Source organism: Haplochromis burtoni, unplaced genomic scaffold (genome assembly GCF_018398535.1).
Source record: "Haplochromis burtoni strain Fernald_Lab_line unplaced genomic scaffold, NCSU_Asbu1 Contig_520, whole genome shotgun sequence".
Classification (NCBI taxonomy): Eukaryota; Metazoa; Chordata; class Actinopteri; order Cichliformes; family Cichlidae; genus Haplochromis; species Haplochromis burtoni.
Genome location: NW_024582881.1, coordinates 288716 through 305529, shown reverse-complemented (window position 1 = coordinate 305529; position 16814 = coordinate 288716). Strand labels below are relative to the sequence as shown.

General features: G+C 40.9%; 2 protein-coding genes across 2 annotated transcripts; one reads left to right on the top strand and one right to left on the bottom strand.

Moving 5' to 3' along the window:
- Positions 1 to 1107: 1107 nt before the first annotated feature.
- Positions 1108 to 4941, top strand: aldoab (aldolase a, fructose-bisphosphate, b). The gene is made up of 7 exons (XM_005947333.2): positions 1108 to 1251; positions 2534 to 2652; positions 2897 to 3163; positions 3259 to 3419; positions 3769 to 4027; positions 4150 to 4349; positions 4482 to 4941. Exons 2-7 carry the CDS (start codon positions 2541 to 2543, stop codon positions 4572 to 4574), a joined length of 1092 nt encoding a protein of 363 aa, XP_005947395.1. The 5' UTR covers positions 1108 to 1251; positions 2534 to 2540; the 3' UTR covers positions 4575 to 4941.
- A 3371-nt stretch (positions 4942 to 8312) lies between these two features.
- zgc:123217 (uncharacterized protein LOC641414 homolog) lies at positions 8313 to 15396 on the bottom strand. The gene is made up of 6 exons (XM_005947334.3): positions 15281 to 15396; positions 14702 to 14716; positions 14404 to 14566; positions 10048 to 10316; positions 9277 to 9425; positions 8313 to 9070 (listed from the first exon to the last, which is right to left on the bottom strand). Exons 1-6 carry the CDS (start codon positions 15324 to 15326, stop codon positions 8738 to 8740), a joined length of 975 nt encoding a protein of 324 aa, XP_005947396.1. The 5' UTR covers positions 15327 to 15396; the 3' UTR covers positions 8313 to 8737.
- Positions 15397 to 16814: the final 1418 nt, after the last annotated feature.

Below are 16814 nucleotides of genomic sequence, written 5' to 3'. Positions count from 1 at the left end.
ATGAAATTATTTTAAATATAATTAAAATGTTAACATTTAAATAAAACCATCTGCCTCATTAGCAGGTCTAAGATAAATTTTTTGCTGAAAATTTGAGGTCAGTCCGATCAAATTCTTTTTGTTTATCACATTAAATTGTAAATAAGAAAAGGGAATGTTGAGCATCTAACATTATGACTATTACTTTCCCTGTAGTTGACTAGCAAGTTGAATTTGCTTCTTCAGATTTCTACTTAACACATCTATTCCTGTTGCATTGTTCAGCCCACAAGCCCTCCTGTCAGGAAGTTGGCCTCTTTTACGGTAAGTGTGTGCCACTAAAAAAGTGTAGCGTGCACTACAAAACCCAAAGTCTGAAACTGTGAGAACATCCGAGTTGCAAAATTTTATGTCTTTTCATGTCTGTTTTGTGCTTTCCCATGAGCTGAGTGAGAGACACAGAAACAGATGCAAAGTGCAATGTGCCCCGAAAATATGAACCTGCAACCTTTCCCTAGCTTGGCGGTTGACCTCTTCCTGCAGAGCACAGACGATCAAGAAAGGTCGAGAAAAGGTCAAGGATCAGTGTGCTGTGTTGCTGCGTCTGGTTTGGATTTCTAAGGGCAGGTTGGCAATGTTGCAACATGCTCAACCCTCTCTCACTCTCACTCTGTTTCTGTGTGTCTGTGTGCACGCAGACACACACATTTAGTGCATTCTACATGTACCCCCAAATTTATCTTCCTTCACATACTATTTCAAATGACCTCCAGATATTAGATGTTCTTCTTTGGTGAGGCAGCATATTTTACAATAACTGCAGCTAAATAAAATGTTTAATATAAGACAGAATGTAAAGGATGTGCTTGGAAGATGCATAATTTCGTTTAAGGAGAGTGTAAGAAACACTTACATAGTAGGCCATTCTTCCCTGCACATTTCTGGATAATATCGTCTACTCAACCCCTTCTATGTGGACTTCACCTAAACCCTAACTGCCTGTTATTCCATCGCATTTTGTGCCGTTCACTGAAACACTCTTTGCCCTTTGAGTGGCTGCTTGCTAGCACGTTACTCCAGCCCCAGTCCTGCTGAATGTCACAAGCCATCTCTGGTTGCATCCTGTTCTTTTTATAGTTGGGCAGCTGAAATGTGAGGGGTCACAATGGGAGGATAAATACAAGGGCCAGCAGGCTTGCAGGGGTGTCGCAGACGAAGGCCGGATCTTCTCCCTTCTTCTCTCTTCTCTCAGCTCTCCTCGCAACCTCAAAGGTAAAAGATTGAATTCATGCCCATGAAAAAAACAGCATTTCAAGTGGATTTGTTGGTTAGCTATTGAATGTTATGTTATAAAGCCTTGGCATAATGAGAGGCTTATGACCTGTATACCAGAGATAAAATAAAAACAGTGTTATGCATCTTCTTGTAGCTTTCACAACTGTGTGGTTAACATGACTCGAACTATATCAGTGTAACCCGCAGGTTCATGTCTGTTGGTTAAATGCAAGTGTGCGTCTTTTTTTTTTTTTACTTCAACGTCAATGAACCAGATGCTAGACAGATGAAAATATCTCATCACTTTCTATAGTATAACAACATTAAATAATGATTGTGATGAACTGTGAGAACGATTCTCCCTTGATATTAAACAAAGCTGATTGTTTTTGGTAAACTTCAGTCACCTACCTTTATCTGATGCAAAGTTTCCATTGAATCGTTGGTCAGTGGTGACTCAATAGTCTGACTAATTTCTTGCTTTACTAGATAAATTCATCTAGACTGCCTTCTGCAATGTGGCATGCCTCATCAACAGCCGGGTGGAACACTGCACATTTTCTTTTATGCAGCCCATTCATGCTACATGAGCTACAGTGCACTCACTGCCTCATGCAAGCAGTATACTGGGTACACTGGGTATATTTAGTCTAAAGTATTGATAGTGGCAACAGGGTGACAGTTGGAGGAGGTATGCGATAGAGGCCAGTCAAGAGGAATGGTGAGGGAAGGGGGGCTGTGGAGGGGAATGGAAAGGTCAGGGATAAGAGGCTAGAAAATGGAATAGGTCACGGACGTGCACACGATTTTTTAAGGGTGGTCAGATGCATGGAGGGTGGGGCATGTGATGGTGGTGGAGGGGGATTTGTGGTAGTTCTCTGACACTGGATCCTCTGTGAGGCTACATATTGTGCCTGGGGAATAGTGTGAAACCAGCGCACAAGCTGCTGCAGCAGTTAAAGCTTAAACAGCTGCTGTCGCATGTAGGACACAAGCTGGTCTGGGTTGTTTTAGCAAAAGATAGTCTGACAGGAAAACATAAAACCATGAGCCAGACGTTTTTGTTTTTTTTACCACTTCCTTCACACAATCAACCCGATGTTCTGTGCTCCTTTCATCTAGCAGTTTCCCACACATATACCCTGAAACTGTTACACTCAAAAGCAGATTTGCAGTGCAGTATAACCTTTCGCCTTGGCGCACTGTAAAAATGTATAACCCCTGTGTCATGTTCATTATTAATTTCTCAAATTTTTGTCTTCCCTCTATTTATATCAAGAGTCAGGATGCCTCACGCATACCCTTTCCTCACTCCTGAGCAAAAGAAGGAGCTCAATGATATTGCTCTGAAGATTGTGGCTCCAGGCAAAGGAATCCTTGCCGCAGATGAGTCAACTGGTAAGAAAATGAACCTATATACTAACAATCAGTTCTTTGGGACAGTCAACTCAACAGTTGCCAAAAACTATGGCTTAAAGGATTGCAGTTAGGGTACAGTTGAAACTGGTTTCACTGTGTGTGTTTTCTCAGACCTGAACTGAAACATTTCTGCAAACGTGCAGACAGACTGTGGCTTCCAACACTTAATAATATACTATGTTTTTATAGTCAATCTGATTTTATCTGTTTCTATAACCTCCAGGCAGTGTGGCCAAGCGCTTCCAGAGCATCAATGCTGAGAACACTGAGGAGAACAGGAGGCTGTACCGCCAGCTCCTCTTCACTGCTGACGACCGCATCAATCCCTGTATTGGTGGCGTTATCCTCTTCCACGAGACCATGTACCAGAAGACCGACGATGGCAAGCCTTTCCCTCAATACCTCAAAGAAAGAGGCATGGTGGTGGGTATCAAGGTCGACAAAGGTGTTGTCCCCCTGGCAGGAACCAATGGCGAGACAACCACCCAGGGTGAGCACAGAAAAGATCCAGACATCATCCGTATTACATAATTATCTTTTAATATCTTTATCTAATGTATTGTGTATGTTTGTCCTTCCTAACAGGTCTCGATGGGCTTTATGAGCGTTGCGCCCAGTACAAGAAGGATGGTGCTGACTTTGCCAAGTGGCGTTGTGTTCTGAAGATCACCCCCACCACGCCTTCAAGACTGGCTATCATAGAGAATGCCAATGTCCTGGCTCGCTATGCCAGCATCTGCCAGATGGTAAGACACAACAGACAGATAACCCAGTTTAACTGAATTTTACAAGATTTATTATTGGGTCTATTTAAAAAAAAAAAAAAAACGTTAAAATATTTTTGCTGTTTTTGCTTGTGCATTTGATATGATCATGCCACACACATACTTCCTGCATGGGTAAAAACACACAATGAGGAAACCTCATAATGTGCCAACAAGCTCAAAAAGCTTATCTCCAAATTAATACTATGTCATAGTATTATCAAGGCAGCATAACATTAAATTTTTAAAGTCTTCACTTTTGGATTTCAGGTCTTGCCTTCCGAATATGAGCTCCTATTTTACCCTGTCTTTGTGTCCTTGGCTTTCCTAGCACGGTATTGTCCCCATTGTTGAGCCTGAGATTCTTCCTGATGGTGACCATGACCTGAAGCGTTGTCAGTACATCACTGAGAAGGTCCTGGCTGCCGTCTACAAGGCCCTGTCCGACCACCACGTCTACCTGGAGGGTACCCTGCTCAAACCCAACATGGTTACCGCTGGACACTCTTGCTCACACAAGTACACCAACCAGGAGATTGCCATGGCAACTGTTACTGCCCTGCGCCGCACCGTTCCCCCTGCAGTTCCTGGTAAGAAAGTACATCACACGCTTGCTGATATGCACACTTTTACACTTTTTTAGACATAATCTTTTATGACTAATCTGCATTAGATCTGCAATCTGGGTTGCTAAACTCTACCTGCTTTGCAGGTATTACCTTCCTGTCTGGTGGTCAGAGTGAGGAGGAGGCCTCTGTCAACCTGAACGCCATGAACCTGTGCCCCCTGCACAAGCCCTGGGCACTCACCTTCTCATATGGCCGTGCACTGCAGGCTTCTGCCCTGAAAGCCTGGGGTGGGAAGAAGGAGAACGGAAAGGCATGCCAAGAAGAGTTTGTAAAGAGAGCTCTGGTATGTCTGAATATGAACTGTGTAACTAAAATATAAAGCTATATGAAAGAGTTGTATTATTATTATTAACATCAAACTCATGCTCTAGAGTCCTCTTGTGCATTAAATAATATCATATTTTCTATCTTACAGGCTAACAGCCAGGCCAGTGTGGGCAAATATGTTTCCTCTGGAGCCAGCGCTGCTGGTGGAGAGTCACTGTTTGTGGCTAATCATGCTTATTAAGCATAACCACCCTTTTTCCATCCCTACCCCTCCATTATTACATCATCACGGAAAAGGACACGTCCCTTAAGGCACCACCTATGAAATTCACACTCTACTATTAAACACTACAACAGAAACAGCAGCACTTTTACATCTCAGTAGGAAGCAAAAGAGAAAGAAAGAAAAAAGCTTTGAGTGGTTGCTGCAGCTAGAAGACTAAAACACGTTCTTCCTCCATTCCCTTAGCTTTTATTTTTAAACACCTTTTTTCAGGTGAAGATTCCCACACTGTTTTTACACAACTTGTACTATTTTCCTTGGTCTGCTTCCAGTAAGTTCAGTATATCATTTATACTGTTACCATGGAATAAAGTATTTACCGTAGCGTGATGCTTTCCTTCCTTTTTCTGGTTTTACTTTGTGTTTTACTTCTCACTGCTCAACATTTAAGTTCCCATTAAACTAACACTGTCAGTTGCCATAATAATTGCACTTCAAGCAGAACTAGCCTTACGTGGTTTACTGATCTAGCTTTATTTTTATTAGCAAATGAAGTTTGCTGCAGGGACTGTAAGGTAGCAAATTACCAAACAGAAGTAAAATATGTCCTTGTTACTGTTATTCTAAAACCTCTGTTCTAACTGTTTCGGATCCCCAGAGGATTGATTCTTTGTTACAAGTTGAACTGTTTGCACATAAAAAGTAGAAACATTAAGAAAAAACAGGAGTTTGTCTTTGTAGGTTTTCACTAATCCAGGTCATGATAGTCCAAGGAGCTTTTTTTTTTTTTTTTGCCTGTCCCGTTTGGCTCTTTTGCCATCAGAATTGTTGTCTAAAGGCAAAGAAAGATGCCCAACGGATTTACTTTACCAAATTGACCATCCCAGCCTTGCCGTAATGGTCCATTTGATTCACCTTTTATTGTTTATTTTATTTTCACTTACTGAATACGGGACAGACTTGACTGGGGGAAAGAAGGGGAGAAAGAAAGAGGGAAAGAGAAACAGCTGAGAAGAGGGACGGGGGAGAAGGGCAAAAGACAAAAACCAACAGAACGGGCAGAGAAAAAAAAATGCATATATCAATCACCTGGATCACCTGCTGAGAAAGAAAAAAGAAAACAAGCAGAAGAGAACAAGAGTAATAGAATAAACAACATCACAATGATATATGGGAATATGACAGTAAATACTAAATTTAAACATTATTGTGCAGCACATAAGATCAACAGAACACAGTGTGCTTTGAGGTAGGAGCCAAAAAGGGTGTAGTTTGTGGGTGTGATCACCCGTGTGTACACCTGTGAGCATGGACGCGCTTGTTTTTTGTTTTTTAAAAGGTTCCTTCATGTAATGTCTGCTAGAGGGTGTGGGGGGGCCACAGCCCCGTCCTCCAGGGCATGAAGCAGGTATGGAGGAGATCAAAACTCCAGACATCCAGAGGCCCCCAGAACACAAGAGACCAAGGAAGACCAACAGAGGGGCAGCCGCGCCACTGTCCCAGAAAGAGCTGAGGAGAGTCCCAGATGAGGGCTCACTCAGCAGCCGCGGAGCAGAAGCCAGGGGGAGTTGCAGTGACGCGCCCGTGAGCTCCGCCGGCAGCCAGCCGCGCCTGAGTGACCGAGCCCCAGGCCGAGAGGCCGGGGGCACCCCACCTCCGAAGTGGCCCGAGCGAGCCCCAGGCTCCAGGCCCCGATAAGCGGCCGCCAAGGAGTGAGCCGGTGTGTACCTGGACGCCCATCCCCGGACACAAAGAACCACCAACGCACCGATGTCTGAGGGGGTCCGCCACTGGCAGGGGAAGTGGTGGTAGGGGGAGATAGGCCTCCAAACCTTGGAGGGCCTGAGATGTCCCCAGAGAGGTGGCGCCTGACACCCAACCTGACATATAGACACAGACATACAGGCACACACAGATACAAACATCCATTCCCACCCTCATGCTCTCATATGCACTTACTCCACACTCAACCAACGTGGAGACAGACATAAAGAGACGCTGTACACACGATCACACTCCCCAAGCATACTCTACAAACCGGGTCTCGGTGCCCCCGCCCCTGGAGGGGGGGAACTGCACCCAGTCCAAGGAGCTTTGATAGAAACCTACTGGACTCCTTTGGGTCCATGAAGAGGTTTCACCTCTCATCTAAGAATCTTTTTCAGTTCTGAAACCAAATGGTGGAGAGTCCCAGCTATTTAAACATTAATGGGGGTTGTCATAGAGCAGCTGCTCAAATAAGTTCTATCATTAATTAATGTTAGAATTTTAAGCATGATCAAATTGTCTGTATTATCTGGCTATGTACTTTTGTATTAGAAATTCTTCAGTAATTTTAAAACAACTGATCATCTGCAGAGCAATGGTTTATTTGAAGATTTTCAGTCAGGTTTCAGAGCTCGTGACAGTAAAGAAGCAGCTTTAGTGCAGGTTACAAACATCTTGTAGTTGTTGATCTCAAATGTTCCAGCACGAGTACTGACGGGGACTACAAAGAGACATCATCTTTCTCCTATACTGGCTTCCCTTCATTGGCTCCCTGTTAAATCCTGAATTGAATTTAAAATCCTGCTCCTCACATCTTATCTTCATGACCTTTAAAAGTAGAATGGGAGGCAGAGCCTTCAGACCCCCTCTCTGCTTTTAAGATTAGGCTTAAAACATTCCTTTTTGATAAAAGCACATACTTATGGTTGGATAAGGTGATCCTGAATCCTCCCATAGTTATGCTGCAACAGGCTGCTGCGGGATTCCCATGAGTGTTTCTTCTTCAGTCACCTTTTTCAATCACTATGTTTTATACACCTCTCTAAATTTAATTATAAGTTATTATTAAACTCTGGCTCTCTTCCACAGCATGTCTTTGTCCTGTCCTCCTCTCATCTCCCTACCCGTCACCCCTCACTCAGCCTGGTTCTCCTGGAGGTTTATTCCTGATAAAGGAAGTTTTTTTATTCCCACTGTCGCCAAAGCGCTGGCTCATAGGGAGTCAGTATGATTGTTGGGGTTTACTATGTTTTCTTTGTAGTATTGCAGGGTCTTTACCTTACAACATAAAGTGCCACAAGGCAATTGTTGTTGTGATTTGGCACTATGAGTATCTGATGAGTATCTAATAATGTAACAGGACATACATCAAACATAACAGGAGATAAGCCACTTTAACGATCCTTGATACATCCAGGTTTATTTAAGAAGCCTGAGTTTAAAATATTGTTTTCTTGATCTAAAATTTCCATTTTCTCTGATTAGATTGGAGCATGGCGTAACAGGAAGAACTACATGTCAAATTTAAAGGTGTCAGCCGTTCTCTTGGACAAAGAAAATGTCATTGGGTGCATCAGTTGCAGTTTCAGATCAAGCCTTTGACCATAAAGTACGGTTTCAAAGAGCATAACTGGTGACAGCTCACAAGCCCGAGACAGAAGTCATCGCGACCACATCCATCAGTGTATCAATGCAGAACCTCTCTTAAAAATTGCTTCCCCAAATGTTCCCACCCACAATTTCCCTGTCTCCTCAAATACTCAGATCACTAAAATAAAACTCATATTTCAGAGTTCTGGGAAGGTTTAAAATGACATGAGCAGCCTCTGAATTAAAAATCTATAACAGGAAGAAAAAAAGCCAAAACCAAAAATCTAGTAGATGTTGTACGTTACGTCCAAACATACACAACTGAGCATATTTATATATTCATATATCTTCTGCATATCTCTTCCAGTCTTGTACATAATGTTCAGTAACACCAGCAAATCAAAATTAGAACCTTTAATTTTAGCTTGTTTCCATATCCAAGGTACTCTAGTTTGGCTGAAAACACAAATTGATTTATAAAGTGATTAACAAAAGAAAAAATATTGATGTAGTGAGTGTAGTGAAAGAAAAGAAAAGCTGATCCACCCGAGCTACAGTGCAGTTATGTTATAGTTGACTATAATGTTTTTTAAAATCAAAATACTTTAAAAACCAATTACCAATTTATGTAAGTATTTTTTAACATTATAAATTGAAATACACTTTGTTGTACTAAATATACATCGATTAGTGTGCCATTACATCTAACAAATTCATGCATCGTCATAAACTTTATTCATTCAGTCAAAAATACATGAGTGGGTGCTAGTTTACGCACTGTACCTTTAAAGACAAAAAGAGCAGAAGAGGAGATATTTTTAGTGTTAAACTAAAATGCAGTCTAGCAACATTTTCACTGAGAAGATAAAAAGTCCAAGCTCAGGTGCAAACGTGGCTGAATTTCCAGAGTTAGTGCTGCCAGTGGAGTTGTTGCTGCGACACACAAAGCTGCTGTCTGTGTCGGTGCCACTAGAAGTAAAGCTCACAAAGCCCACATTGGCCCCTGCTACTTGATTTGTGATCCAAGTCTGGAATTCAGACACTCGAGCGTAGACCTCAGGGAAACCTGCCTGAGCACAAGGTACTCCAAAACTGGTAATACCAGCCTGGATCCACTTGGAACCCTGTTTGCACTGCAAGGGTCCACCTGAGTCCCCCTGAAAAGAGTAGGATAAAACACAAACATTAAGAAGGGGACTGAAACAGCATATTCTCAAAACTAAAAAAGTTTATATTTACATTATAGGGCTGAAATTGCAAAAAAATAAATAAATAAATAAATAAATAAATAAATAAATAAATAAATAAATGGGTTTTTCTGTAAGGGAGAATACATATTACAACAATTTGCTTTTGTTTTAACCTGGCATGCTCCTTTGTTCTGTTGCCCCGCACAAATCATTTGCTGAGTGATGTTCGCATCTGTTGCTGGGATATAATTGCAGCTGCACTGTTTGTTTCCAATAACAGGAATCTGAACTTCTTGGAGGGGTGCATTAGCTGGCAAAGTCTCTGTGAAAGGCAAAACATGAAATGAGTCCACTCTCGTCCAGTCTTACGAATTCAAAAGTATTTTCAATGGATATGTGCAAACGATAACACGAATGATGATGTGATTATTCAATATCTAAACCCCCACAAAAAACTGACATTCCTGTCAGCAACAAACAGTTTGTGCATCTGTCTAGCAGTTCAGGCACCAAAAAGTATTATGCGAATATGTGAACTGCGCACCTTGCAGGGTGAAAAACTTTAATAGCAACAACTTTTAAAGGAAGTAACAAAGAGCGCGTTGTGTGTGACGTCTTCTTTTGCGCATGCGGGCCACTTTGAGGGCCATTTCAGGGAAGTGGAAACACATGGAGAAACAGCTGACTGTAATAGACATAATGACACCACAGGGGAAGTCGAACAAAACACATTGAACATGAAAAATCCTGGCTTTTCAAAATAAAACAGGAAACATTGAGAGACATGACAAAACAAGCTTGACAATAAGAAACACACTAGGTCACAGACCCAGCCCCTGACAGTTGACATGCAAATACGAATTTAAGTGGCAAAGCGAGACTAGAAAAAACCTGATATGATGCTTCCACCTCCACCAGCTACACAGATTAAATAAAAATCTCACCATTCTCTCTGAGTTTGCCCCAGCCAGTGGACCAGCAGGATGTGGAGTTGTAGAACTGACTGGAGCTACTTGCCAGGCAGATAGGTCTGATGTAGTCAGTGAAGTTGACAGGGCTGCTGAGCTTCATCAGGGCAATGTCGTTGTTCAAGTAAGAATTGTTGTAGTTAGGGTGGACAAAGACCTGCGACACACTCTGTTTCACCTCATGAGTGTTAGGCCCAGCCTGAGTCTCTCTCCCGAAGTAGAGCGTCCATGCACTCAGTGAGTTTCTGTATTAAATGAATAATAATGAAATCAGTCCATGGATTTAGAATATTTTCTCAAACCTGTCATGACCTATTTTGTTGGCAATTGTTTTTTATTGTATTTAACCACTAGTGCAAACATACATCCATTATCTCATCCAATTCAGAGTCACATGAGCCTAATCCAGCTGTCATGGGGTAAAAGGCAGGGAACGCTGTGGGCAGGACAACCATTCACATGTACGGCCAAATTATAATGACCAATTAATCTAACTTCATGCATGTTTTTGAGCTGAGAGTAGACCCAAGTGCCACACAGACGGAGGCAGATGAGGCAGACTCCACACAGAAAGGCTTGAACCTGATTTGAACCCTTGACCTTCTCGGTGAATGGTGACAGCGGCAACACCGCAACTCCATGCTGCCCGATAGAAACATGTGTGCGAATTTACAAAAAAAAAAAAAACAAGGTGTGACGACAGAAGCTTGTGCCCAAGCAAAGTCAATCAAACCCAAGTGATGAACTAGATAAACAGTGTGTTTATGGGTCACCCTGACTTATACTAACTTCACAAACCACAGGGTCAGAAGCTAACTGTAAAAAAAACTTTCTACCTATGTAATCAAAACTTTTAACTATGCATATAAACCATCAATATTTCCCCAACTGAACTTGTACGTGTTGTGCAAACAAATAGAACTGCCACAGACCTTCCATAACCACTACTGAGTTAAATTATCTAACAAACACATTAATACAAAGTTATGAAACAGAAAAGTAGCTTATATGGGTGGTAATTTTGTGCAAAAAGTACTTTCTTTGCATGTATACACTGGTACATAGGGCCCAACGTAGTTTTTTGTGGATAGTAAGAATTGATATGAGTAAACATGTTTTCCTTGTTCCTTGTTAAATATAGTGGTTCTATTGTGTTTCTATTTATTTCTTCGGCCTCCTGTATCCTCCAGTTTCCCACATCAGGTTTATTGTTAATCTACAGATCTCAGTGTTTTTGTCTTTTGTTTTTCTGTTTAATTCTCATTTTTCTCCCTCACTAGTTTCACAGCTGTGTATAGAGCACAGGTGTTGAACTCCAGGCCTCGAGTGCCAGTGTCCAATTTTGGCCCAAATTGAAAGATCCAAACACAACACAACATGATCTTTGCATGATCCCTTTCAAATTTGGTTTTCTTGCAACTGTATAATTAAAACCAGCCCACACAGGGACAATAACTTGTTATTTAAATTATTTACTGTCTATACTTGGCCACATCTTGGTTTGAACATGAGACTTATATTTATAGAAGTCTATGTATGAGATCTATGTAGAGTGCATTGAGCTATCTTTAGACTGTAGATGTATCATGCAAGTTTAAAATGAAGAAACGCTTCATTTATGAGACAGTGTGTTATCAAAGTGTGTTACAACAAAGCAAAGTTACAAAGTAAAAGGTTAAAAAGTAATGCATCCCACTTATTACAGCGTCATTACAGCTGTGCAAAACATACTGTGGTCACATTCTGTAATACATTAATGTAGCACATTACTGCACTGAACTGACTAATCGGGTTACAGTTATAATTATGTGTTTAGTTGTGTTACCCAAGTTGCTCAGTTATCTGCATAATGTAGCCTAAGGTATATATTGGTTATTATGTGAAAATGTATATCAGGTCTTGTTATGGAGCGATGCAGAAGGAATGTAACAAGTAGTGTGACAATTTTTTTTCAAGGGAGTAGTTAAGTAGTGTAATGCATTAGCTTTTTTAAAAAAGTAATGAGTAATGTCTAATAGATTACTTTTTTTTAATAACAACCACAATACTGGCTGTAAGAAACTGTCATAGACGTGGTAGTAAATCTGTAAATTTCAGTTCTCCAAATAAATAAATTGGCTCTATTGTATAATCATTTCTATCACATGGAAGCAGATAACATTCACGACTCACTTCCCCACTGTGGCATAACTTTTCAGCATATCCTTCTGCTTCCCTGCTTCTCTCTGACTTTCAAGTAAATGCTTTTACATAAGTAAGAATAAGCAATAAAACATAAAATTAAAAGCCCTTATCTTGCAGTATGCTCATGTATCACCAAGACTGGAAAGACATGAAGCATATAAATAAGGAATTAGGAGACCTTTATTTGGGTCATTACGAACAGTGTATTGGGTCAACCTGGTTAAGTCAAAATTAATTCCTGGTGACTGATCTGACTGCTAATTAAGCAGATATGTTGCTAATTAGGCAGTAAAATGAGCCACCACCACTAAGTTTCAGTTAGGTGTTGACCTGGATATTTGCCTTCTGGCAGAAAAACTAGGAAATCCTTCGAGAGAACAAAAAGACCAGTGTAGTGCAGGTTTTGCTGGATGAATGGGCCAGACACAAGACGTTCACCAGAAGACAAAAGTCAAAACTGATTTCCCACTTGGGTTCATGTTAAGGGAAAGTAGGGCACTTTTATAAATGTAATGTAGAGGCTTTGTTGGATCAAATTACGCAAATTGCACAGAAATGCAAAAAAAAAAAAAGTTTAAAAAGTCTAAAGAAAAAATTTAACTTATTTTACACATGACACAATCTTGTGTGAGTGAGCCTTGCATTTGACCTACTTATGTACCAAGACTCACTTCCTTTACCACATGACTTTTGTATGTGCATTGTATCAAACACTGTGACAGAACTTACAGCGTGAAGGAACTGAAATAGATCGTGTGAGTTCCTGCCTGATAATACCCAGCAGTATTTACATAACAGCAAAGTCCATCCAGGAAAAAGAGCGTTTTTTACAGGACTCTGCGCAGTCCTGTAAAACTTAGCACATCCCACTGACTGGATAGGAATTACAAGGATCAGTAGCAATAGGTGCTTATCTGATCATCAGGAGTTCTGATGTTCTGGCAGTTTGCTGGTCTGGAGCATTCAGGTGTGCATTCACACAATGGCACAATCTATCCAGGATTGGATGTCCCAGCAAATGTTCACTTTAAAAAAGGGGTTAGATCTCAGGGTATAGAGGCCCGGGTAGCGTGCTAAATGTTAGAGCTCATCACGGTACAATTAAAAAAAGACTGAAGAAAGAAGAAAGAGCTGCCAGGAGAAAGCGTCTTCTCACATGGAAACATTGTTCATGTTTGCAAAGTTTCATTTGAACAAACCACAAAACCTTTGCAACAGTTTCCTTTGAATCGATAAGATAAAAATGGAGAAAATGTGTCCATAATGTACACTGCCATGTATGGTAAAAAACAAACGCAGCATGTCAGCACACACACTTCAAACCACCAGTCGATCATGTGGTGTAGGCGTGACGATTTTAACACCCACAGGACCACAGCACCTTGCAGTCAGCCATAAAGTATTCTGTACATATGCATGCTTCAACAAGCTACTGAACTGGATTAATTAGGTCAATTCACCCTCACAGCATCAGGTTTAACTTAGCATGTTATTTTCACTAAAGTCAGGGTGACTAGTCTGAATGTGTGACCTTTAAATGTACTGTGTATGACACGACAGGAAGACATGCTAAGAGGATATTTCTTCATCCGTTGGCAGACGCCTGTCATGGTACAAAATTGTTATCACACAGGTTGACTATTGTGCAACAAGCAAAAGTTCAAGTTACGAGGAAAACATCTTAAGCTTGAAATTCTTGTTTATCAATCAGATGTCAAAGCAAAGCAGTGAAACATCACCAGGTTTGAGGATTAGATGTAAAGGAAAGAGCCACTTCTTGACAAAAAATTTTTACTGATTACATCTATAAAAGGTACCGCCAGCTAACACTGCTATCAGTGTTGACACCTTATCATTCTGTCTCAGGAACAAGCCTGTAGTCACACTTAGACACACTTCCTTCTGCACATTTATGGTTTGTGGCAGCAAGTTTGTAGAAAGAAAGTAGATCCTATGTAAAGCACAAATTGGGGGGTTTTTCGCATCAGTACATTACTATTGTTTGCTTGCCTTTGAGGTCTGCTGGGCAACATAAATAATCTGACGGCTTTTTTTTGGTCTCTAAAATACTGAATTTGAACACAATGTTCCCACATAGACTTCCGGTAAAAACGTGCAATACAGAATGAAACAAAGAGTATATCTTACGTTTTAATGCAGTGAGCTGCTGTGAGAACCCACTGGTCACTGATGAGGGTGCCTCCACAGATGTGAGATGATTGATAGTGTACGCTCACCTGCCAGGGCCATGACCCAGCTGGGGCATTCTGACCACCCACTATTCTTGTATTGAGAGGTGCCACCCCACAATCTGACAGAGCAAAGACAGCTGGGTGTCAGGTGATATGCAATAAAAGTTCTCATGCTTGATTTTAGTCACACTGGAATATGAACATTCAGAGTATTTACACAGTTTTATGGTATATATGAAATGTGATGTGCTCACCCTGAGCCTTTGAGCCTGTAAGAATAAAAGAAGAAGTCACTAGAAATTATAACCTTTGTGAATGTTGCCATAAGTGTGTAACAACAGCCACATGGGGACACTAGAGTTACAGCTTTTTTTCCTTACTTTACCTTTTTTCCTTAACTTTTCCGTAACTGTAAATACAGCTAAGTGGATCACATTTTACTCTCATTATTTCAAGTCAACAAATTTGACTTGATGCAGGCCGCACTGTATTTCTGTTGAATACATGAAAAAACTTTCTGCATTGTGATGTTACATTGTGGTTTGTTCTGACACATTGAAGACTTGTTGTTACTAAGTTACTAAGCAAACGGTTAACAAAAATAGTTTAAGCATTGCTGATAACCAACAGTACGTCTGTTTAGTGAAGCAGTATTGCTGTAATTCCTGTTTTCATAAAGTTCATACTGACAGCAGAGGGTTTGTTTTGCTTTACTTTCTCTTACATTTTTTACACAATACACTTCAATACAAAACCATCATTACCCGGATTCTCAAACATTGTACAAAATAGCTCTAACAAAACCAAAAAAGCTGTTAAAGATTAGGGCTCACCTTGCAGAGTGATGAGCGCACACACCAAGAGGATCCAGGCTGCCATCCTGTGCGTTCACAGTAAAGTTGTATTTACAATAGGCAGAGGTGTCATTGTGATAGTTTTCTTTCACTGCCTATTCTAACCGGTTTGTCAACATTCCAGCATAACTTAAGTGTCACGATTCTGGGTTTTGTACCCTGCGTTTTATATTTGGGACTCTGTTTTCTGTTTGATAGTTTCCATTTGACTTTGTTATAGTTTTCAGTTTAAACTTTACCTTTGCTTTGCTTGGGTTTTTATTCTGATTTTGCATTCATCATATTCTTTGTTATTCTTTTTCCAGCCCTCCTACGATCCCGATGCCAAGTCTGTGTTTCTGTGTTTCTTCCATGTTTTGTCTTTGTGTTTACTTTGGCCTGTCAGGTTCACGTGTGTTAGCCTCAGTCTCAGTGTTACCTGTTATAGTTTGATAGTCTCTTCTCCTGTGTGGGTTGTTTTTCAGTTTTGCTTCTTTCTTGCTCATTAATTGGTTCTGTTCACCTGTGCCTTCTTTTCCCCAGCTGTGTCTCTTAATCATGTCTGTTTAAGTCCTCAGTTTCCCTCTGTTCTTTGTCACACCATTGTCATTCCCACCTTGTATGCGTGCCCTGTCTGCTCAGTAATCAGTAAGTTCTAATCACATGACAGAATGACGTGACCATAACATGATAATATAATGCTGAAATGGCTTCCCAGCCCACATGCTTTCACTTGGTTTCAGTCGCTTTTGCCATGATTAATAATTGATACTGTTTGAAATGTTAAGGACATTTTAGAAGGCATCCTCTATTTTTAAGCTGGCTATTTGATCTGAGTTTGAGTTTTGTGTTCCACAGTTGTGTCGGTTTGAATCTGTTCTCCAATGTTTTTGAGCCAGCTTTCCCAGAAACTGTTTGTGCTGTCCCGCCTTCATCTATAGAAACTTTTTGTAATGTTTGACCAGTCGTCAACAAGACTGTTTATGCCTCCCAACCTGTGGCTGTGAAGACTGTTCGTCTTCCTGTGATCATCCCCGAGCATACCTGTCCACCTGTTCCTGTTCCCAGGGCGACTAAGGTCCAGCCATTCTTGCACCCATACCAGTTCCTCAGGTGGGAACAGCTGATGTCCAGCCATCACTTGGTTCGTCTGCCCTAACCTGGGCAGGTTTATATTATTGCTCAGGATGTCGGATGTTACCTATGTTAATAAAAACAAAATGTATACAGTTTTATATGCAAGGCAAGATGGTGAACAAATAATCCAGTTGGACTTCCACTAGGCTACTTAATAATGTAATGGTGCATGGTGTTGATGTGGGTATGGAATAAGACTGGGCTGACTATTAAAACCACATCACTTTAAAAAATGAATGTATAAAACCTGTCATGAAAGTGAAGCAGAGTGATTCCCATGTTGTGGGTGGTTACTCACCATCCTATGTACTCATATCTTCATGCTGCACAGGGTACGTGCCACAAGATGGACACAACAGACTTCAGTCTTGCTAGTAGCGGTGAACTTGATTAGGTG